At 47.3% G+C, this 26,994-nt stretch overlaps 1 protein-coding gene across 3 annotated transcripts in view; it reads left to right on the top strand.

The window, feature by feature from the left end:
* SLC12A6 (solute carrier family 12 member 6) overlaps nt 1–26,994 on the top strand; it is a 784,900-nt gene that overhangs the window by 415,483 nt on the left and 342,423 nt on the right. For all 3 annotated transcript variants that reach the window (XM_078644820.1, XM_078644821.1, XM_078644822.1), the window contains one exon: nt 22,637–22,768. In XM_078644820.1, coding sequence (XP_078500946.1) covers nt 22,637–22,768 — 132 coding nt within the window. The remainder of the gene's footprint in view (nt 1–22,636; nt 22,769–26,994) is intronic.

Here is a 26,994-nt window from a genome sequence, read left to right on the forward strand (position 1 = left end):
TGGACCTCGGACTTTCGGTCCGGTGCTCTTATCTGCACCATCTCGACACACAAGATGGCGGCCACATTCACGCAGTTCCATGGCGTCGGCGCCTCTTCGTGTCCAGGAGCCTAATCTGTCCACCTCATCGCCGCGGAGCACCAACGGAGATCCCACCTGTGTGGCGCTGGACCCTCCGCTGACCACGATCCCTCCTGAAGGCGGTAGGTGTGCACCCCCCCTCCCCCCCTTCCCTCGCGAGCCGCGGTGCCGGTGATCCGGCGGCCCCCCTGTCCCCTCTGGGGTCCAGTCGCGATCCATGTTGGCCCCTGCTCGGGGGGGGGAGTGCTGGAACACGCCTAAATCCTCGAGTGGCCTGGTGGACCCAGGTGCCTGACTCTAACATGGCGCCCATGGGTGTCGTGGCACCGTGACTGGAGTGAGAACCACCCTAGGGACACGGAGCTCTACTGACCCTGAGGCGTAGACACTTAGTCTGAGACCTTCCCTGGGCCCGGGTCGTCTGTTCCTTGGCCCCCGGGGTTACCTGGAGAGCGGGGCTGCACGCCGGAGAGGAGGGAGCATTGGACCCGGCCCTAACAGGGGCGCCTACTCTCCGAAGGACCTCTGGCCTCTGAACTGTGGTGGCAGTGCCCCTTTTCCTGCCCATCTCCCAGCACCCGAAAAGTTGCCCCCTGCGGCTGCGAGCTCCTAAGGACGTCCTGACCAACTGTGGGGCCCCCCAGTGAGAGGACAGTGACCGCCCCCGTGTATTCATCCTCTGCTGAGCTTCTATCTGAACATACCAAAGGGAGGCGGCCTGCTGAACGCGATATACACAGGAGCCGGGGCCCCCCCCCCCATATCTGTCATGGGGAAAACGAATGCCGCGAAATGCTCGGCGGTCCCCGAGACGGCCCCCGAGAGGATGCCACAAACGAGGACGTGGACGCAGGCCCATGCGTCGCAAACCGACCCTACACTGTCGGCGAAGTTAGATCAGGTGTTGGCGGCAATTGAGTTGTCCCGCCTATCGATGGAGGAGCGGCTGGGAGCTTTGACGACGGACATTGGTCTAATCCGCGACGACCACCGCAAGTTGGCAGATCGAGTGAAGGAGGGAGAACGGATCGTGACCGAGCTACAGCCTGCGGTGAAATCACAGACGGCGGAACTGAAGGAGGTCCTACACCGTGTGGCGGCCCTTGAGGAACGCACGGTGGACTTAGAAGGACGCTCAAGGAGATGTAACATTCGCGTCCTAGGTCTCCCGGAGGGGATTGAGAACTCGGACCCTCTGACGTACATGGAATCCTGGACCAAATCTTTCACGCCGGAGGCAGACAGGACGGCGTACTTCTCCATTGAAAGGGCCCATAGGGTCCCGGCCCGAGCACCTAAACCAGGCCTCCCACCACGACCCATGCTGGCAAAATTTTTGCACTTCCGAGACCGCGACGCGGTGCTCCGTGCGGCCCGGACAGTGGGTCCCCTACAGGTGGAGGACCAGCATGTTATGGTATTCCCGGACTACGCCCGAGAAGTACAGCATCAGCGCTCCACCTATCTCGATGTCAAAAGACGCCTTCGTGCCAACGACCTTCAGTACTCCCTACTGTTCCCGGCCCGCCTGAAAGTGCTGCACAAAGGGAAAGCCCTCTTCTTCAATACGGCGGAGGAAGCGCAGGATTGGACTGAGTTTCACTGCCCAATCATCCCTAATCCCGGACCCCAGAGAGCACGCAATAACGACTTCCGGCGTTCCAGACGGCGAGGTGCGAGCCGTGCTCGATCGGGCCGCCCCAGAGACCAGGAGTCACCCCCCAAGGGCTCACCCGACCTCGCACAAATCATGCAAGAACGACGAGATGCCTTGAAAGCGGTGACCGGCCTACATACGTCGCCCACGACATCAGATCTGGAAGGCCAACCGCACCTGTTCACCCCTGAGAAGGACCGGGACAGTGATGGAACAATGTCCGGGATCGGACCGATCTCCTCCCCCCTTGTAGCGGCTCACGCCTTGGGAGCTGCCCTGCCCAGCTGATTTGGCACCTCCTCCTGAGGAAAGGACTACCTACTGTTATATCCTTCTCAAGGTGTTCTGTTGTGCTGCGCGACGTCTAGGAGCCTAGACTGTCTGTCATTTGCTTGTAAGCGCTAACGTGCGATAGACGCTTCTCCTACAAGAGCCTGGCCCGCGCACAAGCCCAGCAGCGACACACGCTGCCACCCCCGCAGTTATTCGTTGTATTTCTCCCCAAGTGGGACACTAGTTTGGATATGCCACCCCCGGTGAGATATCCTCAGTATTGGGACTGTTTCCCACCTACAGTTCTGTTTATCGTTACTCCCCTTAGTTCCTCCCCTACGATTGTGGAAGCTCGGCGCGTAGGAACACGTATGTCACATGCACACCGGCGACCGTCGGGGGCTGCAGGGGGTTCCCTCTCCCACTCACGACACCCTAAGTATGGCAGTCTCATGCACAGACGTTAACGTCCTTACACTGAATGTACGAGGCCTACACACACCCAGTAAACGCTACTCGGTTTACTCATATATTAGGCGCATGTCAGCCAATATAGCGTTTCTACAGGAGACACATATTAATGCCACCGAACTCGCCCGCCTACAAGTCAAATGGCGAGGTATCCTCTGTGCCACACACTATTCAGCATTTGCGCGCGGCGCTTTAATTTGGGTCAGGCCTGGCACTCCCTTCCGGGAACTTCGACGGGTGGTAGATCGAGAGGGCAGGTATGCACTTTTAGAAGGGGTGCTCGATGGCCAGGGTATACTCCTTGGAAGCATATATGCCCCCAACACAGATCAGGACAAATTCTGGGACCACCTCACAGGCGTTCTAGCCCAGTTCACTACAGTTCCATGGGTGTTGGGAGGCGACTTTAACTGTACACTAGACCCCACCCTGGATCGCTCGCATCCCCCCCCCACACACTCCCCGGCCCCTCGACAGGCAGACCTCTTCAGGGCATGGACCACGCACTGGACACTCACCGACGCTTGGCGACACTTACACCCGCTGGCCCGCGTTTACTCCTTCCACTCGATCCCGCATAACCTCAGGGTCCGTCTGGACCGTTTCCTTTGCTCTGCACCGATCCTCCCTAAGATCGCATCTACAGAGTACTTGGGTCGGATCCTATCGGATCATGATGCCCACGTCATTCGGCTGAACTGGCGCCCCCCGCGCCCGCCAGTCCCCACCTGGCGCCTCCCTAGAGACTGCCTCACGGACCCAGTGTTCAGAGACGCACACAAGTCCAGCATCCAAGACTACTTCACACACAACACAGACACGGCATCGTCAGTACTGGTGGAATGGGACGCTTTTAAAGTGGTGGCAAGGGGCGAATGCATCAAACAGGTAGTCGGGGTTCGCCGCACCCTGGAACGGATGCTCCAGACCTCAGAGCGGTCTCTGGCCGCACTCACTAGGCAGCCTGACGACTCAGAGGAGCACGCCATGCTCACTGCCAAGGCTAAGGCGGAATATCAGACGGCCTGCGCTGACCTCCGAAAGTACAATTTTAGAGCTTATGCCTCTAGGGTGCATAAGGACAGAGACAAAACTGGCGCGCTCCTGGCTTGGATGGCAAGGCAAGATACCGTAATCAAGCCGATCACGGATATCATCAATCCAGACGGCGTGCTGGTGCGCTCCCAAGCCGAGATCCTCCTGGCGTTCCAGCGACATTATACACGAGTATACGGGACTCCGACCCACTGTTCCCCATTTTCCGTGGATGGTTTTTTGAACCCACTGACGCTACCTACAATATCGGATGCAGATAGGCGCACCCTCGACACCAAGATCAAACCCCCTGACATTACCCAGGCGATTCGTGCCATGTCCCGGAATAAAGCGCCAGGACTGGATGGCTTCCCGCTGGAATACTACTCGACATTCTCTTCCCTAGTGGTCCCCCATTTGTCGCGGGTGTTCGGGGCGTCCCTTCATCTGGGGAGATTGCCCCAGTCATTGCGGGAATCCGTGATCGTCACCTTTCCTAAGCCCCACAGAGATCCACTCCACATGGGATCGTACCGCCCCATCACGCTCCTATCGGCCGACTGTAAAATTCTGGGGAAAATTCTAGCTGATCGTTATGCACAGGTCATACGCCCACTGGTCCACCCCGACCAATGCGGCTTTGTTCCGGGAAGGAACACCTCCCAGAACCTTCGCCGAGTTTTCCATGTACAAGATCAAGTGCGTGGCAGATTTCCTCGCGCCGCCTGTCTCATTATGGACCTGGAGAAGGCATTTGATACCCTCACCTGGCCCTATCTCTTTTCGGTCTTGCAACGCCTTAATGTTGGCCCGACGCTTATAGCATACACGCGCCTCTTGTACACTGATTTGACTACGCGTGTCCGCATCGGGAAACGTATATCACCAGCGTTCGAGGTTCGGCGAGGCACGCGGCAGGGGTGCCCCCTGTCGCCTCTTTTATTTGCACTGGCGGTCGAACCGCTGGCGGTAAGACTACGCCTGGAGGGCGCGGAATGGGGCATCCCGCTAGCGGACAGCACCCACAGTGTCTCCATGTACGCGGATGATCTCCTCATATATGTCCGAGACATTGATACGGACCTGACCGCTATTGGGGCAACACTGGAGGAATTCGCGAATGCCTCCGGACTACAGGTGAACTGGGACAAATCCACGGTCTACCCCTTACACCCGAGCCTGCCCCCCCGGGAGGTCGAGCTCGGAACACATAAACTCTCGTGGTCCACGGAAGCCCCCCGATACCTTGGTGTCCGCATGTATCATTCCCCAGCGGACCTCTTCGCAGGGAATCACTGCAAAGCACTCGCCAGTCTACGCCCGGCGGTTGCCTTCTGGAATAAACTCCCACTAGCCCCAATAGGTCGGATTGCACTGGCTAAAATGATAATGCTTCTCCGGCTCCTATACCACTTTACGAATTTGCCAGTGGTGCCGCCTAGATCTTTTTTCCGCGACGTTGACTCCCTCCTAGGGACCCTTATCTGGGGCGAGGGCCGACACCGGGTCGCCCTGCAAACCCTCCAACTTCCCACGACGCTGGGCGGGCTCGGAGCTCCATCCTTCGAGTCATACTTCCTTGCAGCGCAGCTCCAGTGGCTGTCGTACTGGACGGCGGACCGTTACCTTCAGGAAACTGTCACTTCGACCGATAGAATTGCGACCCCGGAACTCACCAGTCTACTGCTCCCGGGCACCAAGCCACGGCGCACATACCCCCTCCAAGTGACGATAGCGCGCCGGTGCATGATGCGGATCCACCGCATGTCCCCCGCTAGACCTCCGTACTCTCCGCTCTTACCACTGATAGGCAGCCCCAGGCAAGACTCCTACTTCACGGCTCCGTTCTTCGCCGGATGGTCGCTCTGTGGCATCACGGATCTGGAGTCGCTCTTTGAGGAAGGCCAGCTAAAAACACTTGACCGTCTGACCGCTGAGTATGGGCTCCCCCCGGGCCAATTCCTCAGATATCGACAGCTGATTGATGGATTCCGACCCCATTTCGACCTTCGTACGGGCGAGCCAGACACGCATCCAGTCATACACACTATCCTACGCATGGGGGTGGGACGTCATTTGGTCACCTGGTTGTACAAATCCATCCGAGAACTCTCACAAGCCCCCCTGACGACGTTGCGCACTACATGGGAGGAGGACATAGGCCGCGCGCTGCACGACTCTGAGTGGACTAAGGCGCTGGAGGCCCCCAAACGCGTCTCTAGGAATGCCCGCTTTAAGAATATCCAATACTATATCCTACACAGGGCATACCTCACCCCAGCGCGCTTACAGAAATTCTATCCCTCCACGTCCTTCCTATGCCCCAGATGCTGCGCCCCTGCTGCGGATTTTCGCCATATGCTTTGGAGCTGCCCCGACCTCCATTCCTTTTGGCGGGCGATACATGACACCTTGTCGGAACTGACAGGCCTCACCACGTTATCCACCTGGGAGTCTAGCGCACTAGGCATCTTTCATGTCCCTAAGCAGGTTCCAGTGCATAGACGCTTCGTGTCCTTAGCGCTCCTGTTGGCGAACAGATGCATCACCATGCGCTGGCGATCCCCGGAGAGTCCCCCTATAGCAGCCTGGACGGGGGCGGTCAGTAAATGGGCGGCGGCGGAAGAGGATGCCCTCAGAGAGGAAGAAGCCAGGGGTGCGCGTAAATTTCCCATATCCATGGAATGGGCCATGCTCCTCCACAGCTTCCGACAGTCCTTGACAGTGAGTGAACCACCTACCCCTCCCCTTCCCCTCCCAGTCCGTGAAGTTCGATAGTATCCGCCTGATGTCTCCCACCCCCCCCCCAGGACATGCTCCTGACTACCTGCTCGCCCCTCTGGAACGCAGGCTGATTGACCCACTGGGTCCCCCCCCCCCCCTGACGCCCGTCACTAGTGTCCCCCTACTTTGACCTTGCTAGCGCCCACACGCTTCCCTCCCACGGTTTTGTTCCCCCCTGTTCTCTGGTAGCACCGCTCATGGACAGTACAGGCCCCGATCCAACGTCTTTGAGACCGGGACTTACATACATGTTACCGTCCACTGTTCTCTTGGCTATGCTGGTTCACTGTCTCCCGACCAATGGACATGGCTATACGACCGGCATGGCTTGATTGAGGAATTGTATATTTGCACCAGTTATATAAACCAAAAAATGTTGCACACATGGCCGAATGTTGAGGCCAAGTCGGCTGATAATCTTTACTGTATCTGTTTACTTTGATGCAACAATAAAACAAATTTATAAAAAAAAAAAAATGAGACTATGTATAGTGTTCCCAGAATGCTCTCTGATTATATGCAGATATTTGCAGAATCTTGAAAGCAAGAGTAGTGATTCTTTGCTTTCAAAATAAAATGTTAACAAAAAAATGCAAGTAGGAAAAAAACATTTTGCAAAACTACTGTAAGATTTTAGGTACCATATCTTTGCAGCATCATTTAGTAACATGTTGATGTATGGTTGTATTGCCCAAAAATATTCATAATTGAAAATCAGTGTAACCAGTTGAAAGAAGATTATGAGAAACAAAAATAAACAAGCATTGGCAAAGCCAGCAGGTCTGAAATTGGTGGTCCGCCTTTTTATTTTGTCAATGCGTGACTTGTTTAGGCATGGGTTTTGTAAAACCTCATCGGCGTGGGAGCTGCTGGGCCCTCACTATTCCTACAAGCATTGGCAAACGTAAAAACAGTTTTTGGTCTCAAACAGTGCTCACTGCCACAGCAGGACCGGACACTGAACAAAACTATTTTGTATGCCAATATGCTACTTGTAAAAGAGCAGAATACTGTCACTCACAGTGAAGCCAGCTGATACAGATAGAGCGCGAGAGAGAGAGAGAGAGAGAGAGAGAGAGAGAGAGAGAGAGAGATTTTAATTAAACACAAAAGGTCATGATTAACACAAGAACCTAATTAGAGGCCCAATCATTAAAGAAAGTCTCAAAAGTAGTACATCCATGGTATATATCCTTGCATTAAGTGCATATATACAGTTCTGTGAATTCCCAAGAATATCCAGAAGTAGGGCAAAAAATAGTACTCCTAAAAAATATTTGTGAACTGCATTTTAGCAGGTGTAGATTTTTGCTCATATGCAAATCTGAATGTTTCAAGTTCACTTTTCCCCCCAACCACTTTTTTCCCAACTCTAGAAGAGGTTTTACGTCTGCCATTGTCAGGAGTAAATTTCCAACCTTTTTCAGTGTGTGAAAAGATTAGAAAGGAGTTGGTGAAAACCCTTAAAACATGCAAGTTAGTAGGTTTGCACAGACTCAAAAGGGCATTCCAACCTTTGAACTATTGCTTACCACTACTTTCAGCCCCAGTATGTAGACCTGCAGAAACAGAGCAACATAAGGGAATTGCTAGTATTCAAACCCTACTATGGTACGAGCTCTGGCATAATTAGAGATGCTATATCAGAACTCTTATATAATGATATTGCTGCCGTAATTGGTCACCGCATTACATGGCACAAAAGGGGCAATTGAATTTTGTTACAGGACAAGTTGATTTATGAAGCAACCTGCCCCATGGACAAGTAGATATGTTATTAATTTGCACACCCCTGTGTATCAGTAGTTTGCAATTTATAAGAGACTCCGTACAATTAAGCTTACTCATGCTGCTTTCATTGGTTGTTGTCTTATTAGGAAAATCCACAGTAAAACCTGCTGCATCCCTGGCTTTAACTCCAGTGGGCAAGATCCTGGCTGGGACTTCTACAGTTATCACACAGGAAGGGCTGCACCAGTCGTACCAAACTCTGATTGATAGCAGGCCAGTCACCAGCAGGTGCTCTGTGACCCTGCTGCATCAGCCAGTACAGACCTGCTGTGAGACTCGCACCAAAGCAGCACTGGAGAAGTGCATCACATGGGCAGTGCTCATTGACGTTTCAGGGAAATTGGCTGGCAGTTTCCAAAGTGAGGAGTAAAAATGCCTATATCATGCATGTGAATTGATTTTTTAGAGCTTAAGAGGCCCACCAACAACCCAAAAAATATCAGTGTACCCACACTGACCTGTCACACATACCCATTATGTTTTTGCAAAGAAAGGGGGTACCACTGACTAATTTCCTAAATGAGGTTATAAATCCCATTTGAAAAAAAAACATATAGGAAATACATTTGTGTAGGAAGCTAAAGTTCCCTAAACTTTTTGCTTTCTCCCTAGACCATTTTCCTGACTTAGTTGCCAATGTAGATGCTTTGGGTACTTTGTCACTGCTGATCAGTGTCAAAGTACAAGTGTTCCCTGTGTAAAGTGTAATGGCAATTGGTTGGCCATGATTGGTGTGTTTGCCTTGCTAGTAAAGTCCCCAGTGATGTGCACTGTGTGTGCCAGGGCTAGTAATGCATAGGTGCGCGGAGTAGGAAACTCACGCCTGCAGTGTAGGGTCTGCGTGCAGTTTGCTAAGTTAGCATTGTGTCCTGACAAGGGCAACCACTTGTCAGGCCTTATTTTCAATTTTGCGAACACTGTGGGCACTCCTGTGGTAGGCCCTGGGTAACCCCATGGCAGGGTGCAGTGTAAATAAAAGGCAGGAGATATACTAAGGTGTGTGTTATGTCCTGACAGTGAAAAACCCTCCATTTCGTTTTTCACTGCTGAAAGGAAATCCTGTCCATAGGACAGAATGGGGAGGCTGGGTGTTTGTTAGCCTAGTTTTCTATAGATTTAAAATGGAGAGGTGAAGTTTAGTATGTATGAACTCAGTGTCATAACACATCTTTCTGTGAAAGTGGTTTTGTCACTGTGTGTTCAGAAATCCCTCTTTTATAAAGTGGCTGAGTTTTGTGCTTTAAGCATTTCTGTGTGTCTCTACTCAATGTGGATTTACTGTCTGGATTTGAGAGGTGAGAGGAGCTGGGAGAGGTCTTGACCCAGGGAGGGGTTGAGATGGCACCAGGCTGCCCCACATCTGGAGATTAGGGGGAGGAGAAGCCCGGGAGGTGAAAAGGCATGGGCTGGTGCTATAAACCAATTGACCCATCTCCTGCTGAGTGATTAAGGATCCAGACCCCCAGTATCAAAGGGAGAAAGGTGACACTGGGAGGGAGACCGCAGAACTGATTTAGGCAGGAGTACAACAAACTTCAAAGACATTTAGGGTTATAACTATGAGCGCTGAGGCCCCTGATCGTTGGAATAAAACAGAAATGGATTGAGACTGAAAAGGCTTGGACCTATTTCGTGGTCAAGAGGAACCTCTGCTAAGGAAGGAACCACTGAAGAGACTGCTGGGGAAAGGCCTATCCTTTCTTCCTGATCTGGGGCTGGTCTGCAGTTTGCTGTTTTAACCAAGGAAGAGGCTGTTAGGACTGTGCTGTGTGCGCTGGGTACCCCTGTTTGAAAAAGACTGTGCTTTGTGCTGTGTCTTGTAACCCCAAGGGCCCGAGGTGAGCTGACTCCCTGTTTGGAAACACAGGAACATAAATGTTTCCTTAGAAGTTTCAAGCGTTGCGGTGGGCACGTGTTGTGGCCGCTTGAGACCCCCGGAAAGTGTACCCTGTGATTTTGGACACACAGAGGAGAAGTAAGACTCGGACGCTCTGGGAGCGTGTTGTGGTGCACCGCAGGCTTGGTGAGAAGCGCCCGGTCGGTGTGTGTATCTGCAGTGCAGTGAGTCTTGGACGCACAAGGTGTGAGTCGTGGTGCACAGGAAGGAGTTGGTGAGGAGTGCCTGGTCAACATGTGCATTGGAAGTGGAGTGAGTCTCGGACGCGCACGGTGCGTGTCGGGGTGCACTGGAGGCGCTGGTGAAGAGCGCCTGGTCATCGAGTGCGAGGGAGGAGAAGTGAGGCTCAGACATGGTGAGCGTGTCATGGTGCAGTCGAAGGCGTTGGTGAAGAGCGTCTGGATATCTGGGCACCGAAGTTGGAGTAAATCTCAGTGAAAGAGTGTGCGTGCTTTGGTGCAACCTGGGACTGTGGAGGTGATCGGCTGATCTTCGTGTGCACCGGAAGAAAGTGAGTGTCTGCAGCGCGGTGTGCGTTCTTGGTGCCAACTGAGACCGCAGGAAAGTGTGCCTTGTGAGCATGCACTCTGAGTCGACATGAAGTTCCATCAGCGTTGTGTGTGTGTGGCTTCGTGCCAGAGGAGACCCGGAGGGTGCTGTGGTGAACGTGCACCTGGAGTAACGTAATCTCAGGGGCATGGGGTACGTGTGCCCTGCGGATGCCTGGGATCTTCCTAACAGTCGCGGCCTGGACTGGCAGCCCGGAGGAGCAGAGCCGCTGAGGCCCATTGAGAAAGTTCTGCATGGAAGGCCCAGTTCGCTGAAGGAGGAGAGGAGAGTGGGGTCGCGCCCCCAGGTAATGTGGATCACTACCTCGGCGGGGTGAGGGCTCGGAGGGGCACACTATCGGCCTCTCAGTCCTTCTGGCGATGTGAGCCTTTGCTTCGGCTCAGATTGGGTCCCGTACCGGCCAACGGAGTGGCAGTACTTGGGCCAGAGTGAAAAGCTGCACTTTGTCATTTCGGATAAGTGTGGGGGGAGGCAACTTTTATCAAAGAGGCTGATTGTAGTAATACACTTTGCCAATATTGCTGCTAACGAACTGTCGGACTGTCTTATGACGCCCGACTTTATTTCTGCATAACTAAGTACACGATTGTAGCGCTATGCAATGCATGATTTCTCAATTGCAAAGTACAGGAATTGCAGCGACGCGCATTGCATTATTTCTTCATTGCAAAGTACGTGATTTTAGCTGCACATTGCATTGTTCCTTAAATTGCAAAGTACATGATTGTATCGGCGCACATTGCTTTATTTCTTTATTGCAAAGTATGTGGTTGGGGTGGGAAGCGTTGCATTATTCCTTCATTGCGCAGTACATGATTGTAGCGGTATGCATTGCATTATTTCTCCCTTTGCAAGGTACCGGGGTGTATTGTTACGCATTGTATTATTTCGCCCAGCACAGGATTGTATCGTTGCATAGTGCATTATTGTTTGTGCATTGCAACTTGTGTGATTCTAGCATTGCGAAAACATAAGAGGAGTACCATCAGAAACTGCTTGGAGAAAACAGTCTGAGTGGGATGACTACAAAGGGAAAGAGTCCTTCTTTAATTATAAATTAAAGAAGGACTCTTTCCCTTTGTAGTCATCCCACTCAGACTGACTCTAGCATTGCGAAAACATAAGAGGAGTACCATCAGAAACTGCTTGGAGAAAACAGTCTGAGTGGGATGACTACAAAGGGAAAGAGTCCTTAAAGAAGGACTCTTTCCCTTTGTAGTCATCCCACTCAGACTGTTTTCTCCAAGCAGTTTCTGATGGTACTCCTCTTATGTTTTCGCAATGCTAGAATCACACAAGTTCCAATGCACAAACAATAATGCACTACGCAACGATACAATCCTGTGCTGGGCGAAATAATATAATGCGTAACAATACACCCCGGTACCGGAAACAAGCATCCCGGGACCGCTTTCAGGGTAACACCCCTCATCAGCCAGGCTAGCCTGACTCCTGTGGCAAAGTGAGCAAGGGACCCATGTCTGGGCATATCCTGCCAACTTAGGGCGAACAAAGCAAACACAAGGAGATGATGGATGGGAAAGAGTCCTTCTTTAATTTATATCAGAAACTGCTTGGAGAAAACAGTCTGAGTGGGATGACTACAAAGGGAAAGAGTCCTTCTTTAATTTATAAAAGTGGGATGACTACAAAGGGAAAGAGTCCTTCTTTAATTATAAATTAAAGAAGGACTCTTTCCCTTTGTAGTCATCCCACTTTTATAAATTAAAGAAGGACTCTTTCCCTTTGTAGTCATCCCACTTTTATAAATTAAAGAAGGACTCTTTCCCTTTGTAGTCTATACCATTAAGACTTGGCAAACCGCACTGGTGAGCGCCGAGTGTGGTTAAGTAAATTGACTGGGGAACTACCGGCAGCCACACAATAATCTCCCGAAGCGCTTTTGTTAATCATTCTAGCGCCTCCATGCATATTCATAGATTGGAGGAGCTGCAAACGCGTGACTAAGGCATTTTAGCTCAGTGGTACGGACCACCACACTAAAATGCTTAAGTCTAACACCTGTTGCAGGGCACTTGGCAGGGCTGTTAGATATACATAGCTACTTACTGAATAATAGAAAAACACTTGAATCCTCACATAGGGGATCGAAAGTGCCTAGGATTGGTCCCTGCCACTCCTTCCTGAACAAAATGCCTCAAAGCATATACTATTATTGACTGTATAATTGTTGCTTTTCTATGCTGCATGACGGATCCCTCGGAGTATATATACCATAGCTGGTTGCATAGTGCCCAGTCCTAAGGGTTACTTCTTGATTGCATAATGTACATTTCTATGGGTTGCTCTCTGCTAATCCTGGAGGGAAGCTTTATAGTGTATACTATGTATAGTAGTTGCACCATTCAGAGGCCAGACCATTTTATCAGGAGGTTTCCCATCTATCACCATTACCTCCTAGACACTATCTGGAGGAGTCAGATGATGAAGGACATTTTGGCCCAGCACATGATCCTTCTCAGCTCCGAATTAAATATCAGGAGGAAGAAGATGATGATTATTATGAACCCTGTGAATCTTTAAGAGGCCCTCAGGAATCTTTTCATCAAGAACCTATGGTTCAAATGCCTGTGGCTTTTATGCAAGATCTCACTGCAATGTTGGGAGACTATAAGGCACGCTACCCACCAGTACAGGTTCCTGAACAACCCACTGCGCCTACAGCTTTGCAGGTTGCGAGTCCTCCTACCCCTGTCTCAGTGCCTCAGGTGGTTTTGCCTACTCATTCAGGATGATGATGGTGACACTGTGGCTGAAGAGGAAGAAATACCAAACTCACCCACAACAGTGGATGAATGGGACGAGTACTTAATTCCAACGCCATCCTCACCAGTCCCTCAGGCGGTTGACTCCCCTCCTGAGGATATAAGAGGTTTTCACGCTATCATGGAATGGGCCGCAGCTAGATTTCATCTTCCAGTATCGGTACAGAAAACTGAGTGTTTTCTATATGATTTTAAAGACCAAAGTAGAAAATCGTTTTTTTCGATCCCGATAATAGATCATATTTGGGAAGAAGGGACGAAGATAATGAAAACTCCATTCTCAATACCTGCAATTCTCCCTAGAATCTATAAAAAATATAAGGCACCGGATGATGCTCCTGCTTTGCCTCTCTGGGCACCCAAGACCAGACTCCGTCATCTCACAGGCGGCCCAACGGAAGTCTCGTAATCCATCAATTCCTGTAACTGCCCCACCAGACCAGGATGGAAGGCGCCTAGATAACATCAGTAAACGCTTTACCACCATGGCGGGTGCTTCAGTTCGTGCCACAAATTCTTTGGCAATTTTAGGCAGATATGACCGCCAATTATGGTCTGACATTTCTGCCTGAGGATAAGCAACAGGAAGAGAGAAAAATACTTCTGAAAGGCGAAAGGGCTGCATCAGAGATTATTGATATCTCTATGGATATGGCTTCTTTGGGTGTTCGCCAACTTGCCGGAGCAGCAACCCTTAGACGTCAGGGTTGGTTGAAATCCACCAACTTTCGCCCGGAGGTCCAGACAAAGATTCTGGACATGCCATTTGATGGGGACTTATTATTTGGGAAGCACATAGACGAGGATTTACAAGAAATCAAAAAAGATACTGATACCGCCAGGGCACTGGGTACCTTACAATACAGAAAAACGCCTTTTCGAGGCGCGAGAGACAGAGTTCATATTCATTTCATGGAGGATTTCAGAAATACCATTACCAGGGCGATCAAGGTCGATATGGATACCAACAGTAGCAACAGCAGCAGTCCTATAGAAATCCCCCAGCGGCCGCTTATAGACAACAGGGCAGAAGACGCCAACCTCAAGGCAGAGACTCTGCTAGAAAACAGTGACAATCTTTCAACACCTGCTCCAGATATGCCACAACTAGTCTACACAATTCCGAATATATCCCAGCATCTCAAAAATTGGAAGAAAATAACCACAGGCAAGTGGGTTTTGGACATTATCAAATTCGGTCACACCCTAGAATTTATCAATTCCTCCCCTCCTCATCCACCCCTGAAGAAGCATCCACCGCATCTTGCTCTTCTCAGAAAGGAGGTAAAAACCATGCTTTCAAAAGGAGCAATAGAAAGAGTGTCTCGCTCTCAGGTTGGGAAGGGATTTTATTCCCGCTTTTTTCTAATAAAGAAAAAGTCAGGGGAATGGAGGCCAATCCTGGATTTAAGAAAACTGAACAAATTCCTACAAAGGAAGTCATTCCGCATGGTCACACTTCAGGAAACCCTTCAGCTTTTGGATCATGCTGACTTTATGACAGCGCTGGATCTCCAGTATACGTACTTCCACATCCCAATTCATCCCAACCACGGGAAATTTCTTTGATTTACTGTGGCAGGTGTACATTTCCAATTCAAAGTCCTCCCATTCGGCTTACGCTCAACTCTGAGAGTCTTCAGCAAATTCCTTGCTCCAGTAGCAGCTCATCTCAGGCTGCATGGCATGCAATTATTCCCTTATTTGTTATTTTTTTGTTATTTGTTATTATGGGTTTATATAGCGCCGGGTCACCTACAGGTCTCAGGGCGCTTTGACCACAGAACATAACATCCGAGATATAAAACGGTGGAGTGCCTAAGCTAGACTGAGTGCTGTTCTGAACAAGTTGGTCTTCAAGGCTTTCCTGAAGCGGAGTAGATTCCCCTCCTTTCGGAGTGTTTCAGGCAGGGCGTTCCAAAGGTTCGGTAATAAAACCGAAAAAGATCTCCCTCCCATAGTGGCCAGCTTAAAACGAGGACATACAAGGAGTTTGGCATCAGAGGACCTGAGATATCTTTCCGGTCTATATATCTCGATCCGTTCCTTAATGTAGGTCGGGGCCTTCCCGTAGATGGCTTTGTGGGCTATGCAGAGGCCTTTAAAAACAGACCTCTGTCCAGTTGGTAGCCAGTGTAGACTTTTTAATAGTGGAGAAGCATGCGTTCTCCGCGGAAGGTTGAAGATAAGTCTAGCGGCGTCGTTTAGGACTACCTGGAGTCTGTTTGTTAGCATTTTTGGCAGGCCTAGGTAGAGCGCATTGCCATAGTCGAGCCTTGACACTATGGTAGCCGTAACCACTGTGCGTAGCATCGACTGGGAGAGAAGAGGGACTAGTTTGCGCAACAGTCTTAGAAGACCTGTACAAGTGCCAACCACGGTGGAAACCTGGTTGGTCATTGAGAGGCCACTGTCCAGTTTAATACCCAGGCTTTTGACCGTGGCTGCTGGCTGTGGGGTTGGGCCCAGCTCCTGGGGCCAGTACATATCGCTCCAGGAGGAGCACTTAGATGGTATTATCAGCACCTCTGTCTTTTCCGGGTTAATTTTGAGCTGGTTGGTGGACATCCAGTGGACCGTGTATCTAAGTATATCCTGCGCGTGTGCCTGGGCTTGTGCTGTGTCATCTATGCCCAGCAGCAGCTGTGTATCGTCAGCATAGTTGAACACCCGGCAGCCCATCCCCGCTAGTGTGTTAATCAGGGGCTGTAGATATATGTTAAACAGGAGTGGGGATAGTGCTGAGCCCTGGGGGACGCCACACGTCAGACTTCCCACTCCTGATACACTATCTCCCATCTGGATTCTCTGGGTTCTCCCAGATAGAAATGATTCCAGCCACCGAAGGGCTAAACCCTGAATCCCGAACCCAGCCAGCCTATTCAGCAGGATGGGATGGCTGACAGTATCGAACGCCGCTGGACAATTGGCTAATAAAGGCTCCTTCCTTTCAACCGGCTTCTCATGCAACATCCACATGCCTGCAGGTTTTTCACTCTCTAGGACTGTCTCTGAACATTCAAAAATTAGTCCTCTATCCTTCCCAAAGGATTCAATTTCTAGGGGCAATGCTGGATACCATCCAAGACATAGCATTCTTGTCCAAAGAAAGGCAATCTCGACTTGTTTCTCCGGCGTCAGACCTCCTAAAAAGAAAGTTTGCTTCTGTAAAGATGATCAAATCTTTTCTGGGGATACTATCATCAGCAATTCTGCTAGTAACTCATACCCGTTTGAGAATGAGACCAATTCAGGAAGAGCTGGACAGTCAGTGGCTGAAAATCTCGGGATCGTTCGACGACCTGGTGCAAATAACTCCAGTTATGCGAGAAACTCTTTCCTGGTGGAAGCGTTCCAAAAATGCCTCAGCCGGGCTCATCTTTCAACCTTCTGTACCTGATTTCATCCTCACAACAGATTCCTCCCTAGAAGGGTAGGGTGCACACCTTCAAGATCTCTGCTTAAGAGGGAAATGGTCTGCTGCAGTGACAAAGACGCACATAAATTTTCTGGGGCTTCGAGCCATTTTCCTGGCTTTGCAGTCTTCCTCCCAAGAGTTCAAGGGTCAACGGTTCTGATCAGAACCGACAACACCACTTGCATGCATTACCTAAACAAGCAAAAAGGTTACCCGGTCTCACATTCTGTCTCAAGAAGCTCAAAGCATTTGGGAATGGCTACTCTCCCACAATATCAAAATCAAGGTGGAACATCTTCAAGGGATCCACAACACTTTAGCAGACACGCTGAGCAGGACATCAAAGTCCTGTCACGAATGGGAGCTGGAACAAACAATTGAAGAGAATATATTTCAGAAGTGGGGAAGGCCAAATATGGATCTCTTTGCCTCCAAGAACAATTGGAAGTGCCCATTCTTTGCAAGTTGGGAGCCGGAGAAGGTCTCTTGGGGAATGCCTTCATGATGAGATGGACGGGGATTTTTGCTTACGAATTTCCCCCTTTCCCGTTGATTCCAAGACTTCTGCGCAAGCTCAAGATGGAACCATGCTGAATGATTCTCATTGCACCGAAGTGGCCACGTCAACATTGGTTCACAGTGCTTCTCCTTCTATCCAAACGCAAACCGTACCGTCTTCCAACATTCCTGAACCTATTGTCAATGAGCAGAGGCCAGATTCTTCATCCTCGTCCAGTCCATTTACAACTTCATGCATGGTTTCTGGATTCACGGAGTTTAAGGAGATAAATTTACCTCAGACTGCAGAGGCATTCTTGCTAGAGCGAGAGATCCTTCTACTTTGAAAACATATGCGTTAAAATGGAAACCATTCTGTTCCTGGTGTAGCAACAAGAATAATTGAAAAACAGAAGAGGGGCCCTGAATCTAAAGATAGATGTCAAGGAAGGGAACAACCCGCCAGGGCGAGAATACTAACGAAAAAAACATGAGAAGGGTGTTCCCTAGATACCATGAGAACAAATTTCTGTTTTCACTTTTAACCTGCCCACATAATTATAACAGAAACAAAATTATTCAAAAAAGTTTTTTTAGGTTTATTTTTTATATATGTATATAAATCATTTTCATAGAAAACTAATTTCATTTAAACAGTGTAATAACATCTGAAAGACATTTCTCAATCATATACAAAATGGCAAGATAAAAAACTAGGACACACAATCATATTTAAAGAAGGCACACATATACATCCTTTAAAATGTTCTCCAGATAAGATTTTGCCTTATCTTTTATCGTTGTCTAAATCTAGTCTCATGTTTGCTTCTGTTAAAATGCATCTAGCGGCCATTTCTACCTACAGGCACTCTACAGGAGGGGAATCCCTTTGTTCTAATCGTCTGATTAAACCGTTTCTAAAAGGGCTTTTCAGAACTTTTCCACCTATTAGGGCTCCTCCTCCCCAATGGAGACTGAATTTGGTGCTGCAACAACTAATGAAGCATCCGTTTGAGCCCATTCACAAAGCCAATTTAAAGTATCTCTCTTGGAAAACAGCGCTCCTATTGGCACTCACCTCTGCTTGAAGAGTAAGTGAAATACAGGCTTTCACTATCAAACAACCTTATTTGAAATGTACCAATGACTATGTCCTTCTAAGAACTAATCCCACGTTCATACTTAAAGTTCCCTCTTCATTCCATCTTAATGAGCCTATTATATTACGCTCTTTCTTTCCTAATCCGTCTTACTCTGCTGAGAAATCTTTACATACCTTGGATGTCAAGAGATGTTTAAAGTTCTACATTTCATGTACTGTGTCCATCAGAATATCCGACCAATTATTTATTTCCTATGGTGATCAGAAACCAGGATCAGCTGTGACGAAGTCCACTATCGCAAGGTGGATTGCATCTACTATCCAATTCTGCCATTTAAAAACTGGACATCCTTTGTCAAACAAACCTAAGGCTTACTCTACTAGGGGAGTATCCTCATCTACTGCTCTTTTTGCCGATGTGCCATTGCAGAAGATTTGCCGTGCTGCAACCTGGAAAAAAGGGGAACACCTTTACACTGCATTACTGCCTGGATCTGGCAACAGAGGCTGAATCAGTAGTGGGTCAAGCAGTGTTGCGAACCCTTTTTAAATAAGTTAAGCCTCTGTAAGGAGGTGATTATAGTTTTACTAATTGACATCTTCATTATTGCATATATCTATTTGATGCATATGTTTATGAATTGCCCTTTATTAGGGTTAAAATGTGTGTTGGGTTTGCAAGGTATCTATTGGTTTTCTTATGATACCCACCATCCACTATACATCGAAGTATTGTTTACTGCTAGCTATTCTGATTCTAAGCATGTGAATCTATTAAAGATACCCCAATACTGGATAAGAAAACGAATTACTTACCTGTAACTTCAGTTATCCAGTATTGGTCTTTCATAGATTCACATGTGACCCACCCTCCTCCCCGGAGAGGCTTACTTTATCATTATGGCATAGTTACTGTCACTTGTGCTACGAAAATCTGAGGGTTTGCCTCTCTGTGGATGGTTCTAAGAGGGTGCTGCAGCCTGATTGGCTGTGTTCCAAGTTTGGCTCTTTTTGCAAAAGGACTAAGATAGGCTAATGTAGTGACTTTGCAGTCCACAGTAGCCTATTGTATAATGCTGTTATGACTATAATATGTGTGTTTTTATTGTACCGCGAGACTCCCACCTCGTCGGCGGGGATGATTCTAAGCATGTGAATCTATGAAAGATATCAATACTGGATAACTGAAGTTACAGATAAGTAACTCGTTTTCTTGTATGCTACCCATTACCATGGGTTTTATCTCCGACTAATCCTGGGTGGACTCCTCAGAGCCTAAACCATGGTATGCTGTACATTTCCTAGTCCTATGAGTCGCTCTGACACCACTTCATGATGGACTCCTCAGAGAATTTACTTTGCTTAGTTGTATTATTGGTGGCGCTTTTGGGCTGCTTCTTTGTAGGTCCTAAGTGGACTTAACAGACTCTATACAATAACTGATGGAAAATTGTACCTCTGAGCATTAGCCACACAAAGGGACAAAAGGGCCTTATTTTATGGTTTGGGAGACTGGGAACTTCGCCTGACATCACTGCACTCTATACAGTAGCCACGTCCCAATTTTTAAAAAGACAAAGTTTCGCGACCTACCAGCCATTAATGGACATGAGGCGGGCAATTTTTCTAATTTTTATTTAACCAAATCTTTGTGTGGTAGTGCATTGTCATTTACTGACAGCACATTTTCCATTAAAATGGCCTCTAAATTTGCGCAGACATACAGTTTTATTGATAGAATTTTATAGCACACAAATGTTAAAATGTGGAAATTGAGTTTCTGAGAATATTTATCATTTGTGCATCACCAAGGAAAGTGCTTTGATTGGTTTTGATCCTATTAAAATCTGGTTCCAGCACACTTCAAATTACAAAATAAAATGTGCTTCATCGTTGCTTTCCTAACTTCGGAATACATACTGTCACGTACGTACTTGCATTTTGTTGTATGTTGCAAAAACCGACATCATATGGCTGTCACATGATTTAATTAAATGTAAAAACTCCTCTCACTTTGAAGTCGGAGTAATAAAAGAGTAAACACCAATCACCATGTGAAAAGAATAAGCAGTTTGTCAGAAGACCTAGCCTGACATTTGACTTCTGTCTGTGAACCACCAACAATGTGACAAACACAGAATTTAAAGGCATTTCTATTTACTGCATGGATCCTTTCGACCCACCAAAAATCGACTTGCGACCCACAGTTTAGGAAACGCTGCTTGTGTCCACGCCAAGAGACTGAGTCGGTTGTTGTGCTACAAACGTGTTAATTCATTAATCTGTTCCATATTGAATGTGATTGTACAGTGTGCTTGTACAGTGTGTGACGCAGCCCATTACAAAGATGCTATCAGGTATTCACACGTTTATGCCCGTGTATTCTCTCACTTTTCTCCTACATCACTACTATGGGCCGCTGAATATTAACTCCAGCCCCTTTAGTCCGTCTCTTCCATAAATACTCCACACCTCAACATTTGCCACATATGCCTGACAACACATAGTCTGTCTAGCCATCTATACACTACATAAGCATCCTATCTCTCACTCCGTCTGGCTTCAATACACGCCAAGGTGCAAAGACAAAACACACGACTCTTGTCCTTATTAATGACCTCGAAACTTTCTATACAAGTAACATTACAGAGACTGACTTTCATCCAAGCATTTGTTTTACCACTCCACGAAAGCAGTGTGTGACCTCTGCAGCTGTATGAAGCACTCTATAAATGCAGATACAATAGAGTGCATTGTATTGGGAGGTGTGTTTTAGTGACAGCCGTGAAAGCCATTTAAAGCCTGGGGCTCTTGGTTCTGTTCACGATTTGAGAATAAGTTGCATGAATCTGGGCAAATTACTTCATCTCTTGAAGCATAACATTGTAAATAAGTAAGGAATATAGTGCAGTACTAAATATGTGAAATGTAATTTCATTGTGATTTTCAAATTGCTGCCAAGCCACGTTTGCCCTTTATATATACCACCAATACGCCCTTGCAAGCCCGTGCTACACTAGATTAATAGCCTGCATGATGATTGATGTAGCATGATACTTTCCTTTACTGATGAGAAAAAAAGGGCCCTTTTTTTAAAATAACGCCTGAATTCCGCTTGAAAAATAAAGAAAACACAGGTTCTGCTGCTGCGTAACGCAATGAACGCCAAGGCCCACGGGTCGTCGTGATGCCGGACTCCTTCCGGCGCTCTGGCCCCACACCCCTGCGTCCGAGCCAAGGGCCAGGGAGGCTTCGTTAGCCCATGACCACTGCCTGGTGTCTCACCCATAAACTGCCCCACATCTCGTCCCAATCGCACAACCGGGCCGCTGTTAGGTGCTCGCCATGTGCAGCTAGTGCAGGACACAGGGGACACGGTGGGAGCTTGTCAGAGCCCACCGTCCTGACCCTTTATAACAAAAGATAGAATAACCTCAAGGGATGGGTGACAAAACATATTGCTGCTCTGGTCTTGACGCTTCTTAAAATGTATTAAAAACAAAGTAAGCAGAAAATAGTCTTTTTTTGTTGTAAATTCTTTATCTATGTGCAGTATCGCAGGAAGAAATGGGAAAAAAGAGGACCGCACCTTCAAGTGGTGGACCAGATAAGTTGGTAGTGCACATGTGACATTGCCAAGTTACGCTCATTCACAAGTATGGTGAAAGGCATGCACTCTGTATCTTTTACACCAAGTGCTTGACTTTTGTCCTGCTCTGTGCATTCTACATACAAGTCTGTATGGTGCTCGTGCTTATATCAGGCTCTTGGCTACCTAGCTACATTTACCATCGACACACAGGGCATAGTCCAGTTGTTAATGAAAACATTGCTTTTCTCTCTTGCTTCCCGTTGGTACTTCACATATTAGCTGTTTTCTTAACCTCTTTTGTGTCCTCCCCTTTCTCTTCTATTGCGTACCTTCTCTTGTCTCTCGTTTCCTCTATGCCCTCCCCTTTTAAATACATTTTCCCTTTTCTCTTTTTTTTGTTCTTTTTCGATTTCACGTTCTCATTCCAATATACTTGGCTTCCACATAACAATTTTCTTTTTTACTAACCATCTTCTTGTTCTGCACGTCGTTCTTTTTCCTGTTCACTACCCTTTTTCCATCTGTCTTCCTCTCTTTCACTAAATAGTTTTTTCTTTCATCTTTCACACGTCTTTCTTTTGTCACTTTACTCTCATTTTTTATATACTTACTCCATTTGCTCCTTTCTCTCCCTCATGTTGTCTTGCTTTTTATGTTTTTATGCTCTGATGTTTATTTTAGGAAGAAATGGATACCAGACCCAAGGTTTCATCGCTCCTCAACCGTCTGGCCAACTACACCAACCTGCCCCAGGGAGCAAAGGAGCATGAAGAGGCGGAATGCTTGGGGGAGGGCAAGAAAAAAACATATAAGGTGAGAAGAGGAGAGTGGTTGTGTGTGTCATAATGAATAATGAGCACAGTTGGCGAGAACTGCCTGAAAGGGGTGAGGAGAGACTAGAGTGACATAGCAGGAGCCGACTGAGTAGCAGAGACCTCTGTGAGCTTTTTCAAACTCGAGTTTTCTTTGCCTCCCATTCCCTCCTCACAGGATGTTATTTTATGAGGTAAATAGATCTCAAAGACCCCTTTAAAATCTATTAATCACGTGCGGAGCATAGAATAGCCCCAAATGTTCCAGCGGATGTTAAAACATTCAGTAGTGTTTCTAAAGTCCAGTGATGTGTCAAACGCAGGTCCTCTGCTTTTCTCCTCTGATGTCAAATAACAGTTTCTAATGAAGAAGTTTCCCTGCACTTAAGTCATGATAAGTCAATTTGTGTTTCTTTTCAAAAAATTGCTCCCCGTGAACAGTTTTGCAAGGTAGCTTCTGAGAGGACACAGACGTTTGAATATTAAGGGGATTTAGATTCATGAATGAACGTAAGTGGCAATGAGCTTACTTGCAGCTGATGTGAGGGTGGAGCTTCGAGTAACCAGCGGGAATGCCACGGATCTTATGATTTCTAATGCTTTCCCACCCCAGAATATGCAGACTTTGATTGAAGCTCCAGTCTAGAAATAATTCAAAAGGACCCAGTCGATGAACAAAAAATAGATAGTTGCTATGCTATTTGTCTGCACATCAATCAAATGGTATCTGGAGTATAATCATTAATTTATATACAAAAGCAAACTCCCAAGGGCTATTGATCAAGAAAAAAAACAGGCAGTCTAATTGTGGTGATCACATGGTGACTGCACCCAGCCACCTAGGGTGCATATTTCCCGTACTGTGTGCAAAGTCCGGACAAATTGCAGCGATAGCACCAAAGCACCCACCTTGCTAAGGGAATGCCCAAATGTGGGTCCCGTGCTTGCTGCGCCTCTGGATTCAAACTAACCTGGCTGCTGAGGGGTGATACCCCAAAGCCGGTCCCAGGATGCTTGTTTCTGGTCCAGGGAGGACGTGGCAGTTCGGGCTAGACAGTTCCTATGAGGAGCAGGGTCAAGACTGATTTCCATATGGCTGGCTCCAAACTGGAGTGACGTGGAAAGCAAAATAACGATGGATTAAACCCAGAGGGGTGAGTGTTCGAAAAAGTTTCAACACTCCGTCCATCATTATATTTGTGATATCAATCAGAGGGAGACCAATCTCATAATACCTTCCATGAAGGGGAATTCATGTTGGTTCTAAAGCCATTCTCTCTGCGCCATCTTTTGCCATATGTGGCGTCACTAATGTTGAAGAAGATTTGAAAGGGACAACCCATCGCATTGTCGAGACCGCAAGAGCAAAATGAGTATCTCACAGACAAAAGAGCTGCCTAAGATTCCACCTATCGTCTAGAAAGTAGTGTGTTCAAACGTCTCAATGGGAGGTGGACCTTTTAATTCCACCCTATACTATATTTGTTGACATTTAATGGGCTTACTGGACCATAGTGGATTAGATTACACTTAAGGGGATCTACCTCTGTGGAACAGATTCAGTTATCTACTATGGAGACTGATCATTCTAGTCCATCCTGTAGAGCCGGTAACCTTGTAGTGTACAGAGATTCTGGTGGGAAAGCAACCGTCAGAAGGTGTCCTTGCATTCAATGGAGCACTGATTCAGGCCTGGGACAAACCACAGTCCAAACCCACAGTCTCAAGAGAGGCTTCAGGAGAATACAGATGTTTCTGATCGACCATATCTCTTGATTCGATTCGATTCAAAAAGCTTTATTCGATCATTAAACAATCATAAAAGCACATAAAAACATATCATAACATTTCAGGACAATTATACTGTTTAAAATATTACGATCACAAGGGAAAAAGGACCGAAATGAACATTCAATAGACAAAAAACTTGCTAGTGTAACATCAATCAAGGACAGTATCAATTGATGGAGAAGCCATACTTTTCCTAGCAGCCATGGATTTCAAAATAAATACTGCAGTAAAAAAACACACATCGGGTTCATCTAGTGCAAATAAAAGCCTCATAGCAGTTTTAACGGTTGATACACAGTATTTTTTAAAAAGCGGCTTAAGGTAGGCAATACGAAGATACAGGTACAGAGGGCAGAAGAGCAGAAAGTGCACAGTACTCTGCTTCGTAGTCCCATCGCATGGAGAGAAGACGGAAGGGTGCTTTTTTATCAAGGGGAAAGCCACCAGATTGTGTACAATACCTAATCTTAATCTGGTAAGGACGTACTGATGAGATGGCCTAGTAACCACCTTTAGGTACTTTGAATAGCCAGAACTAACCAAATTATTAGAATAGTAAAATTGATGGGTTAAAAGCTGGCTTGCGGCGTCACTACGCGCTTTGGCTTTTCCCCCCAGATAAGTAAGTTTAAGCTCCTTCTTAGAAATATCATTAGTACTAGCTGGGTTAGCTAAAACATTCAAATTAAATACTTCTCTGAACGACATTACAACATAGTTAAGCCATGGGATCAAAGTGCATTTATCCAGGCGGAGGCAGTCACTGATTATTCTACTGGTAAAGCCAGTTTCCTCCTTGGCCCAGATCGATCTCCAGGCCATAAGAGGTCTTAACCCAATAAGATCGGTCAAATACTCCAGCCCTACTTCCTGATGGATCAGCCCAGTAGAGGCTGATGTTGGGAGGCAGAGGAGTTTTAAAAAAAAATCTATTTTCCTCTAATTGCAGATCCCCATGACGACAGTGGCCCCAGACACCTGATCCATAAAGTGCTACTGAGACACATCTATGGCGATAAATATGCAGCATATCGTAGATACGTCGGCTTCCCAGTTTAGAAGCAATTTTGAATTCACCAAAAGCACTTTTGCCCATCTTTGCTTTGACATTAAAAATCTCCTGTGCCCACATGCCACTACTGCTAAAAGTAATGCCAAGATAACAGAATTTGTCTACCACTTGGATTTTTTGTTCCTCGATCTGGAATGATCTTAGTTTCCTTACTTTTTTCCTCAAGACATAATGAAAGTTTTAGAGTTATTGATCTTCAGTTTCCTTCCCCTAATGAAATCTGAAAATCTATCCATTAGTCTCTGCAAACCGACAGGTGTTCTTGATAAAAGGACCGTGTCGTCTGCATAAAGCAGCACAGGAATTACTTGGCCCTCTGCTAGCGGTGCATCGGAATTAACCAGTTTTAACTCAGTATCCATGGCATTGATAAAAAGGGAGAAAAGGAGTGGGTCAAGGACACAACCTTGCCTGATACCTGAATTAACCTTAATATTATTGGTGCATTCCCCCGCTTGACCAAATCGTATCCAGGCAGGTAGCTTAGTATACAGTCTGGCCAGGAAGTTAATAATTGCGACAGGGGCACCCAGATCTAGTCTCGGGCAAAGGGTCAATAATCGGATTTGGGGGCTGCTGATGAACCAGATTGGAGCCCGGTTTGATAGGGAGACTACAGTCTACAATAGGCGGTCCCCCCCCCCTTCTGGCACACAGCATTCTTAGCTACATCCGACTTAATGGCCTTTCTTAAGTTCTCTACAAGGCCAGATGTGACTTTCTCAATATTAGCCAGTCTGAGTTCTATATTATCCAGTTTAGCTTCTAGGGAATACAATAGGGATTTAAAAAGGGCACCCAGGCTTTCGACAGACATCTCAATGCCAGGCTGGGCCTGCAAATGAATACCAGAAGCGGAGGCAGTTAAATCGGCCGGCCCATTCACAGGTTCTATTGTACCAGCGGTGAGCCTAACCGATGAACTGCCGCCACTCTGTCGTTTAACAATTTTAGCCTTCCTCCCATCTTTTTGATGGTACACACGTTTCCTTTTAGGAATTGCCCCTTCTTTATTCCCTTGGTTCAGCGTATTAATTATAGTTCCCTCAGTGACAGCGGGGGTAATACCATGGACATCAAGAAATAAATTAATCTCGGGCAAGATATCATTGACCAAGATGTCCAAGTCCTGCGAATCATGCTCATCCACTCGGGTTGAAACATCCAGTTCCAGAGTACGAGGCACAAGTGATTCTGAAGCCATATTCCTCTCTGGGGTTTTAGCGTTTGCAATAGCTCCCAGGGATGATCTCTTAATTGCAGAGATTTCTTGTGATAGTTGCTTTTCCAAAACTAAGTTTTCAGATTCGACCAAGGAATTAGCTATGATTAAAAAATGTTCCATACCTCCTGCTATAGAGCCG

This window comes from Lissotriton helveticus, chromosome 5_1, assembly GCF_964261635.1.
Source record: "Lissotriton helveticus chromosome 5_1, aLisHel1.1, whole genome shotgun sequence".
NCBI lineage: Eukaryota > Metazoa > Chordata > Amphibia > Caudata > Salamandridae > Lissotriton > Lissotriton helveticus.